At 42.8% G+C, this 16,461-nt stretch overlaps 1 protein-coding gene across 3 annotated transcripts in view; it reads right to left on the bottom strand.

Annotated features, from left to right (window-relative positions):
• pde3b (phosphodiesterase 3B) overlaps positions 1-16,461 on the bottom strand; it is an 89,937-nt gene that overhangs the window by 12,994 nt on the left and 60,482 nt on the right. Inside the window, exons 2-10 of one of the 3 annotated variants that reach the window (XM_079497626.1) lie at positions 13,948-13,998; positions 12,065-12,313; positions 11,275-11,423; positions 9,416-9,519; positions 8,900-9,128; positions 8,074-8,168; positions 5,802-5,947; positions 3,078-3,212; positions 1,768-1,879 (exon numbers count right to left, since the gene is read on the bottom strand). In XM_079497626.1, coding sequence (XP_079353752.1) covers positions 1,768-1,879; positions 3,078-3,212; positions 5,802-5,947; positions 8,074-8,168; positions 8,900-9,128; positions 9,416-9,519; positions 11,275-11,423; positions 12,065-12,313; positions 13,948-13,998 — 1,270 coding nt within the window. The remainder of the gene's footprint in view (positions 1-1,767; positions 1,880-3,077; positions 3,213-5,801; positions 5,948-8,073; positions 8,169-8,899; positions 9,129-9,415; positions 9,520-11,274; positions 11,424-12,064; positions 12,314-13,947; positions 13,999-16,461) is intronic. The other 2 variants (XM_079497628.1, XM_079497627.1) reach the window with 2 other exon arrangements.

Here is a 16,461-nt window from a genome sequence, read left to right as displayed (position 1 = left end):
CCAACGCAGTCACCTGTTCCAGGAAGTCCTGGACGTTGTCCACCTAGTATAGCGTCCAGAGAGGTCAGTCCAAACCTTCTGTTTAATGCCAGACACAAACAAATTCCTTCCGGAACTGTGACACAGTACACACGGAATTTCATCCCCATGATGAACTCCTCTGCTCTGGTGAAGTCCTCCTCTGGGATCCTATCCAGTTTGTCTCTCTGCATCTGCCTTCTTAGCCGTGGGTGTAATGCTGCAACTTGGAAAGCTGGATGCTGTTGGAGGAATCTCTCAAGCATCAAGAAGAGAGTTCCATCTGGTTTTGACATCCAGTAGCATGGTGTGCTGAGGAAGTTTGAAGAGCTGCTTTTTCTCTTTCAGCACAGTCTTGGCCATTGTAGATCGCTTCATCAATGACCATTCTTATTTTTTACTGCCGTTGGGTCACTGGGGCCATGTTGTATACTTTCTGCACTGTCAAGTTTGAGGATGTCCAGCTTCTTACAAGCAACTGCAATGTCGGATGTCGCAATCGCAAACTCCTCCTAGCAGCTCTCCAATCTCAACTGCCACCATTTCATCCGTTTGTGGCAAGCAGACAGCTTTGGTCTGAGAACCTTTTGATGACGTTTGCCTTGGCTGCTGTAATGTGCGGTCACTGGGATGTAGTGGTACTGCGCTAAGCTAGTCCATCCATCACATATAGTGGCTACCATGGCCACAGTTGCTAGCTGTGATCACTTTATGTGTTGGACAGAACGGTCCTGCAGGGAGGGGTGTAATTTAGATTGAGGGCCTTGGTCATCTCCCTAAATCATAGTAATTCAACAATTGCAAAGGCATGCAACCCCTTCACCACAAACTTTGTGACAGCCCTGTGACACTCATCCGCTTTATCAGATGGCATCCTCGAGGCAGTGGCTGTGTGGTATTGCATGCTGGGGAGACCTTGTGCTGACCCACCATCTAAAATTAAATGCTTCATCTTTTTGCTTCAGTTTTGAAAAGTGCAGCCAAACCTTTTCACCGGTTCCTCTCCAAACATGTCAATAAATGATTGCAGCGACATGCAAGCCATTAAATTCCTCTTACTTGTTTTACTAGTAGTTGGCAGGCAATTCACCAAAAGTCGAACATTATTAAAACGTTATATTGCCAGTGATTTGATTTCAATGACATAACCCTCTTCTCTTTCGACGTTAAGACCCCTTAAAATCGGTAAGAGACCTATGCATTTCATGTTCTCAATAACTTTGGAATCAGTTCTGTAATAGAACCGGTTCTCGATCCCCATCCCTATATGAGACTAGATATATCTTCTTTGATTTTAAATATCATAATATCATGGCATAAGTGTTGTCTTTTCCTGTTTTCTACCACTTAAGCCCTATTTTATAGTTCACAACAATATCGAGGCAAAATATTGTGATGCTTCATTTTATCCAGCCCTACAGTAGTTCACACAATGACTGTGTACCAACAAAGGTGAGGCACACCAACGTTGCCACACACTGTGGGAAAAGGATGCTAAGGGAATGCCTTGTTAACAGCAATGTTCATCTATTAACGTAAAGTGTGGATCAAATGCTATTTTCTCATTAACTGAAAAATAATCTTATTTTTGTATCACATTGTATCACATTACCCCACAGTCATTTTTTTCTAACAATACGGTGATGTTGGCAAATGGTGATTTACAGTAACGCATTTACAGTAACAGAATATGTTTTTAATTCAGTAGTGGATAAACTATATAGCTTAAACCTTCATTGTGGTACTTACAAGGAATGTCCCTGTAGCCATTTTCCAGGGCGCAGAAGTAGGACATGAACTCCCTCACAGGAATTTTAAAGATTTCAAACAGACATGTGTCCTGGAACAGCGTGTATGTCACCTGGGAAAATACAATCAAATACATATCATGAACACACGCCAGGACAGAAGACATCCATTATGTGCTATGGTTGACAAAACCCCACCAAAATAAGATATATCCAGGTTTAACCAATTAAGCCCTATTTTCCGGTGAAAAATGGCATCAGAGGTGATTATGAAAGTCAACCAAAGAACAAGATTTTTGGGCAGGATCTCCTCTTTTATCAACAAGAGTGCAATGCTCTCTAGCTGGAGCCCTCATTCAATGTTTCCACTATGCTTGCCCCTCATAGTTCAGAGTCAGACCTGTCAAAATAAACTAACTATAAGACTCCTCCACCAGGACTCACCTTTTCCCAGCTAGTCTGGGTTGGCTCAAGGTAAAGGACAGAGTGCTACATCTCTCAAAAGACACTGAGAGGATCAGTGCCCAGATACCTGTCAATGTACTTATCTACAGTGAATGGCACCAGAAGGCGCTCAGCTGACCTCTTTCACCCAAAGATTTGGCTCAAACATGGAAATAACCTACCAAAACCTATTAAAGATCTCAACTCCCGACCCAAACTCATAACTACTGTAACCTAAAAGAATGGCTGACCTTTAAAATAGAATTGAGTATAGTTTAACTCCTTGAACACCTTGATAGTAGAATCCTCTACCCCTGCCCCCACCCCTCCTTTCACTGAAAATAGGGACTTTAAGCAACGACGGCTACAGCAGTCCGCTCCGGCAACCGAAGATGGATCAGTGCTCGATAGATAAACCTGCTTGCCGTCACAGCCCTTCCTACTACGGCGGAAACTACCCTTCCACGTAGTGTCTACAACATCACGAATAGGTGAGTGATTTTAGTACTTTGGACGTGTTGTGTGTATGTATGAGCTCTGCTAATTACACTTTAGTCTAAACGAATTCTCACACACACACACACACACACACACACACACACACACACACACACACACACACACACACACACACACACACACACACACACACACACACACACACACACACACACACACACACACACACACACACACACACACACACACACACACACACACACACACACACAACCTTTTTTTTTAATTCAGTTTAGTTCAGAGGTTACATTTTGAGAACCACTGAACTAAATGGAACAATGTCGGCATATAACCAGACATAAAAACATGAAAGCGACACATTGATGGTTATGGTTCTAGTATACTGACATAGCTGAGTATCCTCCCTGTCTTTCCTCCCGTTCGGTCCATCAGGTCAAAGATTTGGAAGTTCCAGCTGTTTATCTTCTCCATCAGAGCGTCATGGTCCTCCAGCAGGGGATCCAGTCTGAACACCAGTTCACGCTGGAGAAAACACGTTCATATTAAAGCTGTACCATGCAACTCTCTGTATGATTACAATGTTATTTTGTCCAATCTGTATGGTAGAGTATGTTAATGCAATACAACGTATACAATTAGGGTGGTTGACAAGACTGGTTGACTAGTACTGCCGGAAGGTCATTTCTCCCCTGAGCAAGCAGGCAGGTTCTAGTCTAATAACCAAGTGGTTAAAATGTCAGCACTTGCGCAGGAGAGCTGGGTTCAAATCCAGGGTAGAACATGATAGTTCTACGATAGTTCTATGATAGTAGATCATTTGTGAATCATTTATAAAGTAAAGGTGAGAGTGGTTAAGTGTGTCTGAGGGTTTTATATAGAACCAATGGTAATGACACATATTAAAGGACAACTTTAACAACTAGTTTTTTTTCAACCAAGGTTCATGTTTTAGGTTGTTATTAGAGAAAGTAAAATATGAGTATTATTTTTTATTTTATTTGCTTTTTTATTTTATTTCTTTCATTTTAGCGATTTTAGCCATTTTTGACAGGGTAAATGTGCGGCTAAATATGTATTTTTTTTTACACACTTTTATGGTGATGTCTTTATTATTATTTACTATTGTCCTACTAGACCCCAGGAAATTACATCTGGCCACAGTAGTTGGTTTATGTGTGTCTGAACATACAACTGACTACTAGGGACCTGCCATACTGTGTGTTAGGCTCAATATGTCAGTTTGTCACGTCCTCCTTCACATTCAATAGATCCCGTATTCTTTTGTGGCCAAATGTAATTTACTCAGGTCAATAAGGACTATAGTAAATTATAATAAAGAAATCGCCATAAAATTATGTAAAAAATACATATTTTTTTGCCCCTTGTTCGAATGCCCCCCACCCCTGTCAAAAATAGCTAAAATCGCTAAAATGAAAGAAAGCAGCAAATACAATAAAATAAATAATACTCATCTTTTACTTTCTCTAATAACAACCTAAAACATGAACCTTGGTTGAAAACAATATTATTCCATTAATTCATTAAGATGACTCTTAATGGCATGATGATTCTTAATGGCTCTTGCTGAACAGATCTGATCTTCTCTTACAGTTGTGGGGGCGAGTATGAATGACAGCCAGCCTATTCATCTCTATGGGGTTAGCTTCAGACGGTAGAATTTGAGCTTGTATTCTAGCTGGATGCAGACTTCAAGGGGGTTATGACAGAGTTGATCTATTCATTTCAATTAAAAACGAATAAAGCCCCAAAAGGGGTCGATGGCTGTGAACGGTAATGAAACCATTAGCCCCTATAGGGGTCGATGGCTGTCAAGGAGTTTCGACTTAAACCCCATGTGTTGTTGAGCGTGGTGTTCCACAGGGCTCTGTACTTCTGACTTTCCCTTTTTGCTCTACTGTACATTAAACACCATCGCTGAAAATAGCAGATCGACAAGCTCACAACCGATCTGCTATTTTCTATGAAGGCTTTCCCCAGAATAACCATGCTGGGGTTCAAGTGGTTAACATAAATCAGAACATATATCTGTTTAAATATTTAGTGTTTCACGCGCGTTGTTTTCGACAGACTCAAAAAGCGATGTGCATGAAGGCCTTCCTAATGAAACCTCCAGCTGGCATACTGTACAAACAGTCCTCGGCTGAATTCACAGCAGCCGTCTTGACAACACTGCAGGGACATTTTGACAATAGCAGTGGGACCACTGAGAAAAAACAAGTCACAGCTCAAAGCGGCTGTACGCCAACTGTGGGGGGAAAAACCCAGAGATATAATAAATAATATCTGACTTGAAAAACCAAAACCCAGGGAAATGACAGCTCAGCTGGACGCACTCTCCCTCTCTCTCCCTCTCTCCCTCTCCCTCTCTCACACACACACACACACACACACACACACACACTCGCACGTGTGCGTACACGCATGCACGCACGCACGCACACTATATTGGACAGACACTCTTTGTGCGGTCAAGACAAATGTAGTTGCTTTAACAAAATATACAAAATGACAAATGAAGGGATCTGTTGTGTCCGTCCGTTGCAATATGTTGGCTGTATGTATGCTAGCATGATGACACCAAGGATGCCGTGACATCACAAACTCAGAATCAAATGTTGACAGACAAAAAAAAAGAATAAAAAATCAGACCCGTCTGAAGTGAGTGGTGCTGTTGGTACTGTAAGGTAATTTATTTATTTTGTACTGCACTGCACTGTACTGTACTGTACCCGATGAGCAGGTTGGTGCCCTGCATGATTTCCTTTGCCATCGGTGTGTGAATGTGAAATACATTGTAAATAGCTATGAAGGGTGGTAAAGACTAGAAAGGCCAAACCGCACCACTGCAACTAGTCGCAACTCCTTGCAACAAAACAGTTTCAAGGTCAACCGCCCCAATGCAACTCCTCCTTGCAACTGCCAAGTGGGCATAATGGTTGCAGGTAGTCGCATGGCGAATCATTGGTGTGGACAGAGTGGGCTTTAGTACAGCCCCTTTACTATCCTAAAAGCACTTCCTCCACGTGACGTTTAGTTGTGACATCATTGCCAAATCCTTGGTGTCTGGTGGGTGGATGAAACATCACATACCTCTGATTCCTGAGTCTTCTTCTCTTCCTCATCTGCCTCCCTCGGGCCCCCTGCCACGTCTGTCCTCTTGTCCCCTGGCCATGTGTCCACCTCCACACTCTCCTCCCTAATTAGAGGCTCACCCATGAACTCTGACCCTTCACCTCCTTCAGGTGAAGGGTCAGACGCGCACACACATGCACACACACACACACACACACACGCACACACACACGCACACACACACACACACACACGTACGTTAAATCTGGCAAGCAGAGTGCTCACGTGCAAGTGCACACATACTGTAGTGTAGTAGGTCCAGCCACACATACCAATCAATTTGAATCTAATAAACCCTATCTGAAGTTGCAATATACTGTTCAATCCCTCATTGAAATACACACTTTGTGCATGCATTTATTTACTTTGCTTTTCTTCCCCACTCCCAAGCATTTGAAAAAAGCTTTTTTTTCATTGAAGCCCGGGACTGAATATTAGGTGAAAGAGAAATGTGGAGATTTGTTGGAAGTTAGTTAAAATTGTGCGATGTTATTCCACACTGCAGATCACCATTGGCACTCTGCATGTGTGGTGTACATTCTCCACCAGATGGCATCCTTGGCCTCATGGTTAGGTGAGTGGACCATTAATGGAAAGCTGATCAATGTCTCTAGAACAGTCGTTTTCAACCCTTTCCATATCGAGGACCATTATTGTCTCTACCAGGCCGAAGGCATGGGGAGAGGGTATGTTTTGCACTCCGTCCGTGTGTGCGTCCGTCCTTCCGTCCGTCCGTTACCAGCTAATCTCCGGCACCGTTGGCCCGATCCATGCCAAACTTTGCACACACACTCCCTGGATGCCAACGACGAACCTCTGCCCCAAATATCTCCATAGTCATGTGATCAACACGGATCTGCACCATTTCCCATCTTCCATCCTGATTGGCTAAGATTGGCTTCCAAAGCTCACATGATTGTTCCGTTTCGAACAAAATGCCACAAATCACAAACAGTGTGCAATTTCCGTGAAATTATACACGCACATTTCCACTAGGCCGAGGAAGACATGCCATTTTCTTTTCAAATCAGCCTCACGGTGGCGCTATAACAGGGCAATTCCTGTTTTACCTATAACTGCATCGATCTGTATAACTTATGTATGCGCACTCCCTAGAGGCCATGGAAAAACATTGTCCCTGCATCGCTCCACATCTGCCGGTTATAGCGCCACCATGAGGCCGATTTCTGCAAAACAGTCTCGTCATGTGATCAAGACGAGCCTGTTGGATTTCTCAGATTCTACACCGATTGGCTAAGATTGCCTTCCAAAGTTTTCAGGAATAGAAAAAAAAAAACATGTTTACTGTATATTACTAACATTTTGCCAAACATCACACTCCTATCGTCCTGGTGGAGACCTGTGCCCAGAAGGGCACTTTTTCTACCCATATTCCATACCAATTGGCAAATAGATTGCCTTCTAAAGCTTGTAGGATTGGTCCATTTTGAACAAAATGCCACAAATCATGAACACACAACGTGCGATTTTTACGTGAAATTATACACGCACATTCCCACTAGGCAGAGTACGAAATGCCACCTAAAAAATACCAAATCATCCTCACGGTGGCGCTATAACAGGCCAATTCCTGTTTGTACCTGCAACTGCATTGATCTGTGTACAACTTTGTATGCACTTGCTAGAGGCCAAGGAAAAACCTTTGCCCTGCATTTCTCACATCTGCCTGTTATAGCGCAACAATGAGGCCCATTTTTTGCAAAACACATTTCTTTATATTACTCACACAGATGTTATCCAAATCTCACGCCAATTGGTACACATGATCTCTATAGTCATGTGATCAAGATGGGTCTGTTTGATTTCACATATTCCACCCCACTACGAGACTGTTTCAGACATTCAGACAGTGAGGAGCTGCGAGACCGTTTCAGACATTCAGACAGTGAGGAGCTACGAGACTGTTTCAGACATTCAGACAGTGAGGAGCTGCGAGACTGTTTCAGACATTCAGACAGTGAGGAGCTGCGAGACTGTTTCAGACATTCAGACAGTGAGGAGCTGCGAGACTGTTTCAGACATTCAGACAGTGAGGAGCTGCGAGACTGTTTCAGACATTCAGACAGTGAGGAGCTGCGAGACTGTTTCAGACATTCAGACAGTGAGGAGCTACGAGACTGTTTCAGACATTCAGACAGTGAGGAGCTACGAGACTGTTTCAGACATTCAGACAGACACAGAGTGAATTATAGTATGATGATGATGTCACCTGAGCGTCTGCGCTGAATCTCAGTGGTGTAGAGCTTTTGAGCCTCCCCCACGTCTGCTGAGGAACCTCCCTTCATCAGCGTCTGGCGACCACAGCTGCAATGGACACACACACACACGGTCACTTGAGTACGTCTGAAGACAAACCAGTGGCGTTTCCAGGAATTACATTTTGGGCAGGCAAGAATTACATTTTGGGCAGGCAAGATGTGTTAATTGTCGTCCCCCTGCGCACAATCAGTAGCACTAAAGGTTTTCAAAGAGATATACCTGCCAGACAGTAGGAAACAAAGGCTGAAAGGCATGCATTTGCATTCGAATGGGTGATTGAGGGTCGCTCTCTATACGTGCAACGGTCAATCCGCTGTCCACTAATAGTTCTCAGGTCTCAGGTCTGGATTTTGGCCAGGCAGAAAATGGATTTGGACAGGCGGACGCCTGTCCTCGCCTTATTGTAGATACGTCACTGAGACAAACATCCACTCAGCGTCAGTAACACACGCTCCAGAAGGAGGGTGTTATTTCATACACGCAAAAAGAGACCTTTAATCACTTAACCTATTTAAGACCTGAGGCCGATTCTATAAATAAAATGCCTCATAAATCAGTAGTTCTCTCTTTTTATTGTAAAGAACAGTACACCCCAAATTGATATGAAGCATGATAAACATCTATGTAAGCACTCCAAAAAAGTGTTAGTGACAAAGAACTTTAGTTGCATATAAATTTACGTAACAATAAATACCGTGCAAAACTGAGCATTAATTGAATTCTGAAGGTGTAAAAATGGACCTGTGAGGGGTCAGCATTTTGCAGTGTATATGCACCTGGTACAGAGATGGACGGAGGGGCTGCGGAAGGCTTGGAAGTCAGGGGAGCTGAGGGTGTAGCTCAGGGGCTTGTGCAGGTTGAGGTTGAGGCTCGGCTTGGTCAGGAAGTCAGCCGTGTCCGGAAACTCCACAGGCGAGCGGGTGACCAGGGAGGACGAAGATCCTGTACCCACCGCTGGAGGGCTATTGCTGGGCGAGCTGACCGGACTTAGGCTCGGAGAGGTGCCTGAAGGGAGAGAGGGGAGTGGAATGATAATGAAATTGAATTTAAGCAGGACACTTAAAGGGTGCAACAGTTAAACGACGAACTAATTGATTTAATCCATTGTAAATAATAAAAAAAAAGATATAAAAAAATAATCTCAATATTTAAAAAAGCAGCCCTACAAAAGGGCTATTGTTGCGTGACACTGTAGGACAAAGTATACTGTACATTAGTGCTTAAGTGGTTAATTAGTAATTACACTAATTAATTTATTGATAAATAATAGGTGGTCTTTCTTGGGGCCTCACCTGCTCTCCTGGGCCCCCCATGGTAGGTGAGTGTGACTGAAGAAGACCTCTGCTTAGGGATGGTAAGCAGGTTAGCGTTGGGCCCATTGGACAAAGACCCTGAGCTGGAACATAAATACACACCATCATTATTCACCAGAATATTGTTGATCTCCATATTTTAACTTTTTGTGTTTTTTCGTAAATTAACGTTCTACTTGATCATACTACAGCCTCACTCAAAGTAGCAGATCCACAAGTGACGCGATGAATTTGAATACTGAAAAGTTACAGTTTTGAGGTTCAGGATGAGGTTTCCACCCGACAGAGACGATATAATTCACCATCACTCTGTTTTTCACATAATTGCCATTCTTGATTTGTTCCTAAGAAAATGGTCACTTAACATTATTGGCACAGGTATTAAAAAGTGAGTGAGTGCAGGCGAGTGTTCTAGAAAAGATGCATTCTACTAGTAGCCCCACACGAGCATGGCAACAACAGACAACATGGCAGATGGAACCTATCCTCTTTGCACATGCCCAACGTAAATAATCTATCCAATGAAATGAGTCATCTGGCAAAGCCAGAAAAAGAAAAAAAATCAATGCCATAATAAATATCATAACCAGGGAAGCCAGCCACCATGGATGGAGTGCTACTGCCACCCTGTGGACAGATATAAACTCTACAGTCCAGAGTTCCAACTGTGAGCCCATTTCGTATTGTGCTGTATGAGGGGTTGATGACACCGATCTGTCCAGATATGAGGCGGATGTCTGCGTAAAGAAAATCATTCATGTCTGTGCATGGCTGTGGGTGGATGTCACTATGAGCTTATGGTTCAAAAGTGAAGGTTGCGCGCATCCAGTTGTTGGTCGCTGGTGCTGGACACAAAGAGTAACAGTTTAAAATAAGGACTCCGCACAACAGCATTGCTCCAACAATATTTCACTTCACACAAAGACAGTGTCGGTACAACATTTTGGACAAACATTATCGATGTTGTGCTGTTGTGCGGTTCTTCTTATTTTAGTGTTTCTGGAGCAGGAAAAACAATTGCATGTAAAAATCAACATGTGCCGCCCAGTATAGTATCGTTATCTTTGCTAAGTCATATGTATCACATTATCGTCACTGTCGGGTGAAACTAGTGGAAACCTTGCATGTCCAAAACTAAAACTGATTATTATTTTTTCACTTTCCTGAAGAGTTACAGTTTTAAAGTGGATCCAATGTAGTTATTAGTCACAAGCTCTTGTAAATACTTATTTACATATATTAATACAACCCGCTTGTATGTAAGTGTTTTCACCATTTTTCAACACTAGCGGAAAAATATGCCATCCAGAAGCTCAAAAAGCATTGCAATGTGGTGCGTTGTATGGTGAACTAGGGAATTAATTTGCCCCAAAACAATAAGTTGAAACCTGGAGATACACGGTATACTGCTAAATCAATTGTCGATCAAGTGTCAATACGGGGTATGCATGTGACATCATCGTCATACCCGGAAGTTATACAGGAACGCCTTAAAAAAACTACTTTCTGGCCTTGACAGCCCCTACATCCAAACAGAAAAGTCCAAGCAGAAAATGCATTAATCCATTTTGTTATAATTTAGCTATTGAAAAATAGCAGATCTACAAGCTCATAGCACGCCACCGAGTGGCGCGCTACGAGCTTGTAGGTCTGCTATTTTTGAAAAAACGTGAAAATATTTATTTCAGAAAACTGGAGGATTTAGAAGATTTCTTTTTAAATTTCGAGGTCAGGCCTAAATGGGTTAAACAATGTTAAACGCACTTTGCCACTCACTTTATGCATGCGCATACACTCTATTAAACTCTCGGGCCCTATGTATGTGTGGGTCAATATACCTGGTCAGGTTGAGGTCAGGGTGGCGGCTCTTGCCGCTGTGGCGTTCCCAACGTGATGAGGTGGAGTCAAGAGGAGGAAGTTGGGAGGAGGTGGAGCCCCGTCTGCTCAGCTGAGGGGTCGGGAGGCTGTTCCTGCTGCTCAGACCCTGCTGGGACAGACAGGGGAAGTCATCAATAAAGATATCCTGCTGTGCTGCTGAATACATTGACCTCCAACCAACACATTGTTTTCCCAAAGGAAAACTCCTGATGTTGGCCAGGATTAACATGAAATACCACTCAAGTTCCAAAATATATAAGCATTTAAAATAAAGTACTATATTGTGTAAACACACGCTGCTGAAACACATGGTTCGCTCGACTGAATTCAGTCTTTGTTGTAATGTTACTTCTAATTTTAATAATAATTAAAATTAATATGTATATGCATTCAAAAAGAATAATAAAATAAACAAATATATTTTGTAACGTTGCTGCTAAAACTCAGTTGAATCAGGTTTTGATTGAAATGTACATTCCTACCGTTTAGTACAATTTAATAACTGTTACATAGCTTGTTCACTGACTTACAACTTGAACTGGGCATGATTGCTTTTACTTATGTTGGTGTGGGTACATTTTCATCTGCCATTTTTAGTAACAAGAGATTGTGGTTCACGTGGTGGACAGCATGTTTGGTTTGGGTAACTAGGCTGAGGGGGAGGGGGGGGTGTTGCATCTGCTGGCCATAGCTGTCCTTTCTGTACCCCGTTACTGTCACGCTGGGACTGAGGGGCCAGACGCCGCCCACCTTCATGGACTTCCTGTCGCTCCTTTCTACATGGTCATCCACTTCGTCACAGGGGTAGAAGCCGGGGAACGGTGTGAAGGGGTTGACCCTGGGACGGCAGGAGCCAGAGAAAGTCCCCATGAGACTGGAGATGTTGCTCAGAGACGAGACGGTGTGGGGCGACAGGGAGGAGTCTATCAGCAGGTCCGACAGCAGGTTCCTGGCCTCGTTGATGACCGACAGGTCCACACCGTTGCCACTCACCGCACCCTGTCGTGCAAAATTAAATGCAGAGACACATTCACAAAAAAAATGTAAACCAACAGACACAATGACTACATTGACAATGCATAGTGTAATTTAGCACGGAGGTCAGCGAGTAATTATTTAATTACAGATAAAAGAGGTAGGTGTTTATATGTTTTATTTTATCTCACTCTTTTTTGGATATGACTACTTTTTTCTCTTGTTTCTTTTTTTTGACATATTTTAATCTAATATTGAGTCGAAATAAATATGGCTAAACTACAGTAAACAATGTCTGTATCGAGTGTCAAAACAGTGGTTCTCAAAGTTGGGTCCGGGACCCCCACGGATTATGACCTTAAGTGGGTTCCAGGGGGTCCCCACAAAATGAGGAACAGTTTAAACTCTTAAGCCCCGTCTTATCTAATAGCTCACAATGTAATGCGAAGCATTGTGAGCTTGCAGATTTTCTATTATCGAAAAAGGAAAAACTAAATATTTTCAAATGGGGGCATTCCAATTTGGGGGGGGGGGTCCTTGACATTACAATCTTGGATTGGAGGATGGGACCTTTTCACAGCCAGCAGTCCTCACTTTTAACACTGCTAGAATGTACGTATGCGTGGCAGTATGGGATGACAGCAGGCCTCTGAGCTCATAGCATCGATCGTGGCTAATTGAGAGCCCGCAGTGATGTCAGTGATGAAGTGGAGTGCTGGTGGTGCGTACGCAGAAATGCAGGGCAAGCACTTTGGCGCTTGGTGACGTGGGTAGGGAAGCATTACTTACGCAGAGCTGGCATAAGCGATGCCGGATGGAGATTCCTCACCCCGTATTGGCTTACCTCACCCCCTTTTAGCTCACCCATTCCCTCAGGATCCCCACCTACTCATAATTCATCTCCACTCGCTTCTTCTCCCCGAGTCCACCCATACCTTGTCCCTCTCTTCCCTCTGATTTGTCTCATCTTCCATGTTGTTCTCATCACTTGCATTTATGCAGTCTCTTGTCAGAGGCAGGCAGGCAGGCAGCTACGTTGTAGGTCAGAAAGTAAGCTGGGTTTTGGTGCCCATGTTATGCAGGTGGATAGTTAGCCGAGTTCAAAAACCTCCCAAAGGGGTAGTTTTGTTTTTACAAGCAAAAATGTTGCATCTGGTGTCCTGGAAGCAGATGACGTCTTTTAGGCTGCAGTAGCCAACACTTTTGCGTACACAAATATCTTAGAACCTTATCAAGGTGGTTGAAAATATGTGGCATGACAACGATTTCTCAGCCATTGTATGCCGGTACTATATTTATTCAGTGTGAGTGAGTATACACCATTTGTTGCTCTCTCACCCTGCCAAAATATATCACAGGAAATGAACGTCATAAACCTGACTTATAGACTTTGCCTTTTATCCACATGAACCCTACCGTCCCTGCTCAGGTCATGTCATAATAATAAACATTCAGCAAAAATAGGTGAACATAGGGTGACAATAGCAGAACTACAAGCTCACAATGCATTGTGTTGCAGTGCAATGCATTGTAATTTAGGTCTAATCCCGCAAGCTCGAACGGTGGCGGTTGTTCTGGTGTAGTATGCAATGGGCTTTAACTATTCCTGCACAGTATTTGAACAAAAAATACAGCATTGTATACACATACATACTGACCTGATATTGTGGTTTGTACCAATGCTTCAGGTCCCAGTCCCACAAGATCATCTGAAAAACAAAAACAAAAAAACAATTGAGTTAAAGGACTTATGCATATGCACTGTATGTGGGTGAGTTTCAGTGTGTGTGTTTGTGTAATAAAAAGTGAGATGTAGGCTATTTACATACAGTATGAAGTGCAGTGCACAGGCTTTGACCTACGCCCCAGTAAAATGGCTCATGACGTCACAGGGACAGCAATAGTGATAGGGCATTATGTCTGTTATCTAAACACATACTGTAGTGGAGTAGCAGCGAGATTGAGGATTTCCTGCACATGATGCACTTTCTATTACAACTATGTTAATGCACGCTACCTATGAGACAGCACACTAAAGTCTTTCACTGAAAGCAAAACAAGAAAAGCAAACCACTAAAACCACAATGGTACGCCTACAATGGAGCTATGAGATCTTATCTGGCTCCAACTACGTCAATCGCCAGCATTTCCACCTTATCTATCTGTTGGTCACCAAACAGAGCTTGCACACCCTACACTAACGTAGAGGAGAAGTTGGCAAACGCTGTGCAACAATGTGGCTACTGTTGAACTTGAAATAACCTAATATTTGACCGTCAAAGCACAAATGCCATTCTTATTTATCATAGATACTTAGTGAATAGCTTATTTCATATTGCTGTGAATTAGGCAGGACATGCAGAAAAACATGAGATAGACACAGGCTAAATATTGTTAATATAATATACACCTCAAGTCCATACCGATTCTTAAGTTGTGCAAATATGATAATCAAGAATTTACTTCAAAGTTTAAACTACTGAATATCTGCAAACTATGAAAGTAATAAATCTTGCTACAAATCTCAATTCAGACAATTTTAAACAACAACTTGCAGGATTATGTTCGCTGTAAGTAAAAAATATCCCTGGAAGTATACTGTAGGTCTGTCCCTCCCAAGGTATGTTTGAGGAGAAAGCCATGGCAATGTTACATCTAAGCCAGTGGTTCTCAAAGTGGGGCCCAGGGACCCTCGGTGGGGGGTCCAAATGGAACATTACAGATCTCCAACTCCGAGAGTGTACAAATGGGACATAATAGACCCGTAAAAGTTGTACATGCATGGGGTTCTAGGGAAGAAAAGAAAGTTTGAGACCCACTGATCCAGGCAAAACATTTTAGTCGGGGTCAGTAGTACGCAGTCTCACTCCTCCCCACAAGGGGGTGAGACAAGATTTAGTCTCCACCTCTTCTCAGACCTCCACAAACAGCAACTAAAGCAACCTTACCTCAACCTAACCCATCAGAATCTAATGTAAACAAAGATGCACAGGGTAACAGCAGTTCATCCTTGCCTTCTCATTTTCATCAACAACAGCACACCACATTAAATAGACATGACATGAAGAATCTAATCATTCATCAGCATTTGTTAACAATGTCAGGATATATAGAATATTTACTTACTGAATTTATTAATGAACATTTTGTACAGTAGTGGAATGGTCACAGTGCATGTATAATTTTTGTCACGTTAAAATTGCAGGACGGTTTAAAGAGGAAAAATAAGCAAGCCATGCCCAGTGTGACCCAGCCACACTTAACCCATTCAGGCCTGACGTCGAAATTTTTAAAAAAAAGTTTTCTAAATCACGACAATTTTCTGAAAGATTTGAGGCACATTTTAACGATTTAAAAAAAATAGCAGACCTACAAGTTTGTAGATCTGCTATTTTTCAATAGCTAAATTATAACATAATGTTTAAAACACCAAAAGGGGTTCCCGCCCAAAATGGGTTAAATGTTTGAAAATATATATAAGCCAGGCTAAGCTTGCATCAATCTCCTAGTGCACAACACTAAAATTGTTATTCTTTTGTGAGCAAAGTAAGATAAGATAAGAAGTGCAGTTGACGATTGTTAAACGGATCAGTGGCTCTGTCACCTCCCATTTCTCTAAAACGGCAGCTACTTCATTGATCCGAGTGGGATGTTGGGTGGTTGTCACCGGCATCTGTACAATGCTGCCAAACATTTAATATGGCAAATAAGCCCTGCCATGGCAACCCAACAGAGAGGGCAGCAAACAATGCTGCGAATACCATGGCAACAGGATGGCGGGAGACGGACGGAGGAGAGAGCTGTTGGCCGTCAGCTTGTTTACGGAGAGATGCAGGCAAGCGAGAACTTGGGAAAAGGGTAGGGCGTGGGGATGAGGCACTGGAGGACGGGATTAAATGCAGACAAAGACTGAGGGAGATGAAGAGATAGCAAACTAACCTGTACGCTCACATGCACAATCCTGAGTGGTCATTTAACTCCGAGTGTATACAATAGAAACCGCATGGACCTATACGGGTCCATTTGTAAACTCTCCGGGTTACAAATGGAAACATTGTGGACACAGTTAAATCCTCCATGCTCTATATTATTATTGTATTACGGTTCCCATCCAGCCACGCTACCCCTGAGCCACCGCCACCCCTATATAGCACATTGGTTCTCAGTGTTTC

Source organism: Electrona antarctica, assembly GCF_951216825.1.
Source record: "Electrona antarctica genome assembly, chromosome: 3".
NCBI classification, from domain to species: domain Eukaryota; kingdom Metazoa; phylum Chordata; class Actinopteri; order Myctophiformes; family Myctophidae; genus Electrona; species Electrona antarctica.
The sequence above is the reverse complement of the archived record's forward strand: the minus strand, read 5'-3'. Positions and strand labels throughout refer to the sequence as shown.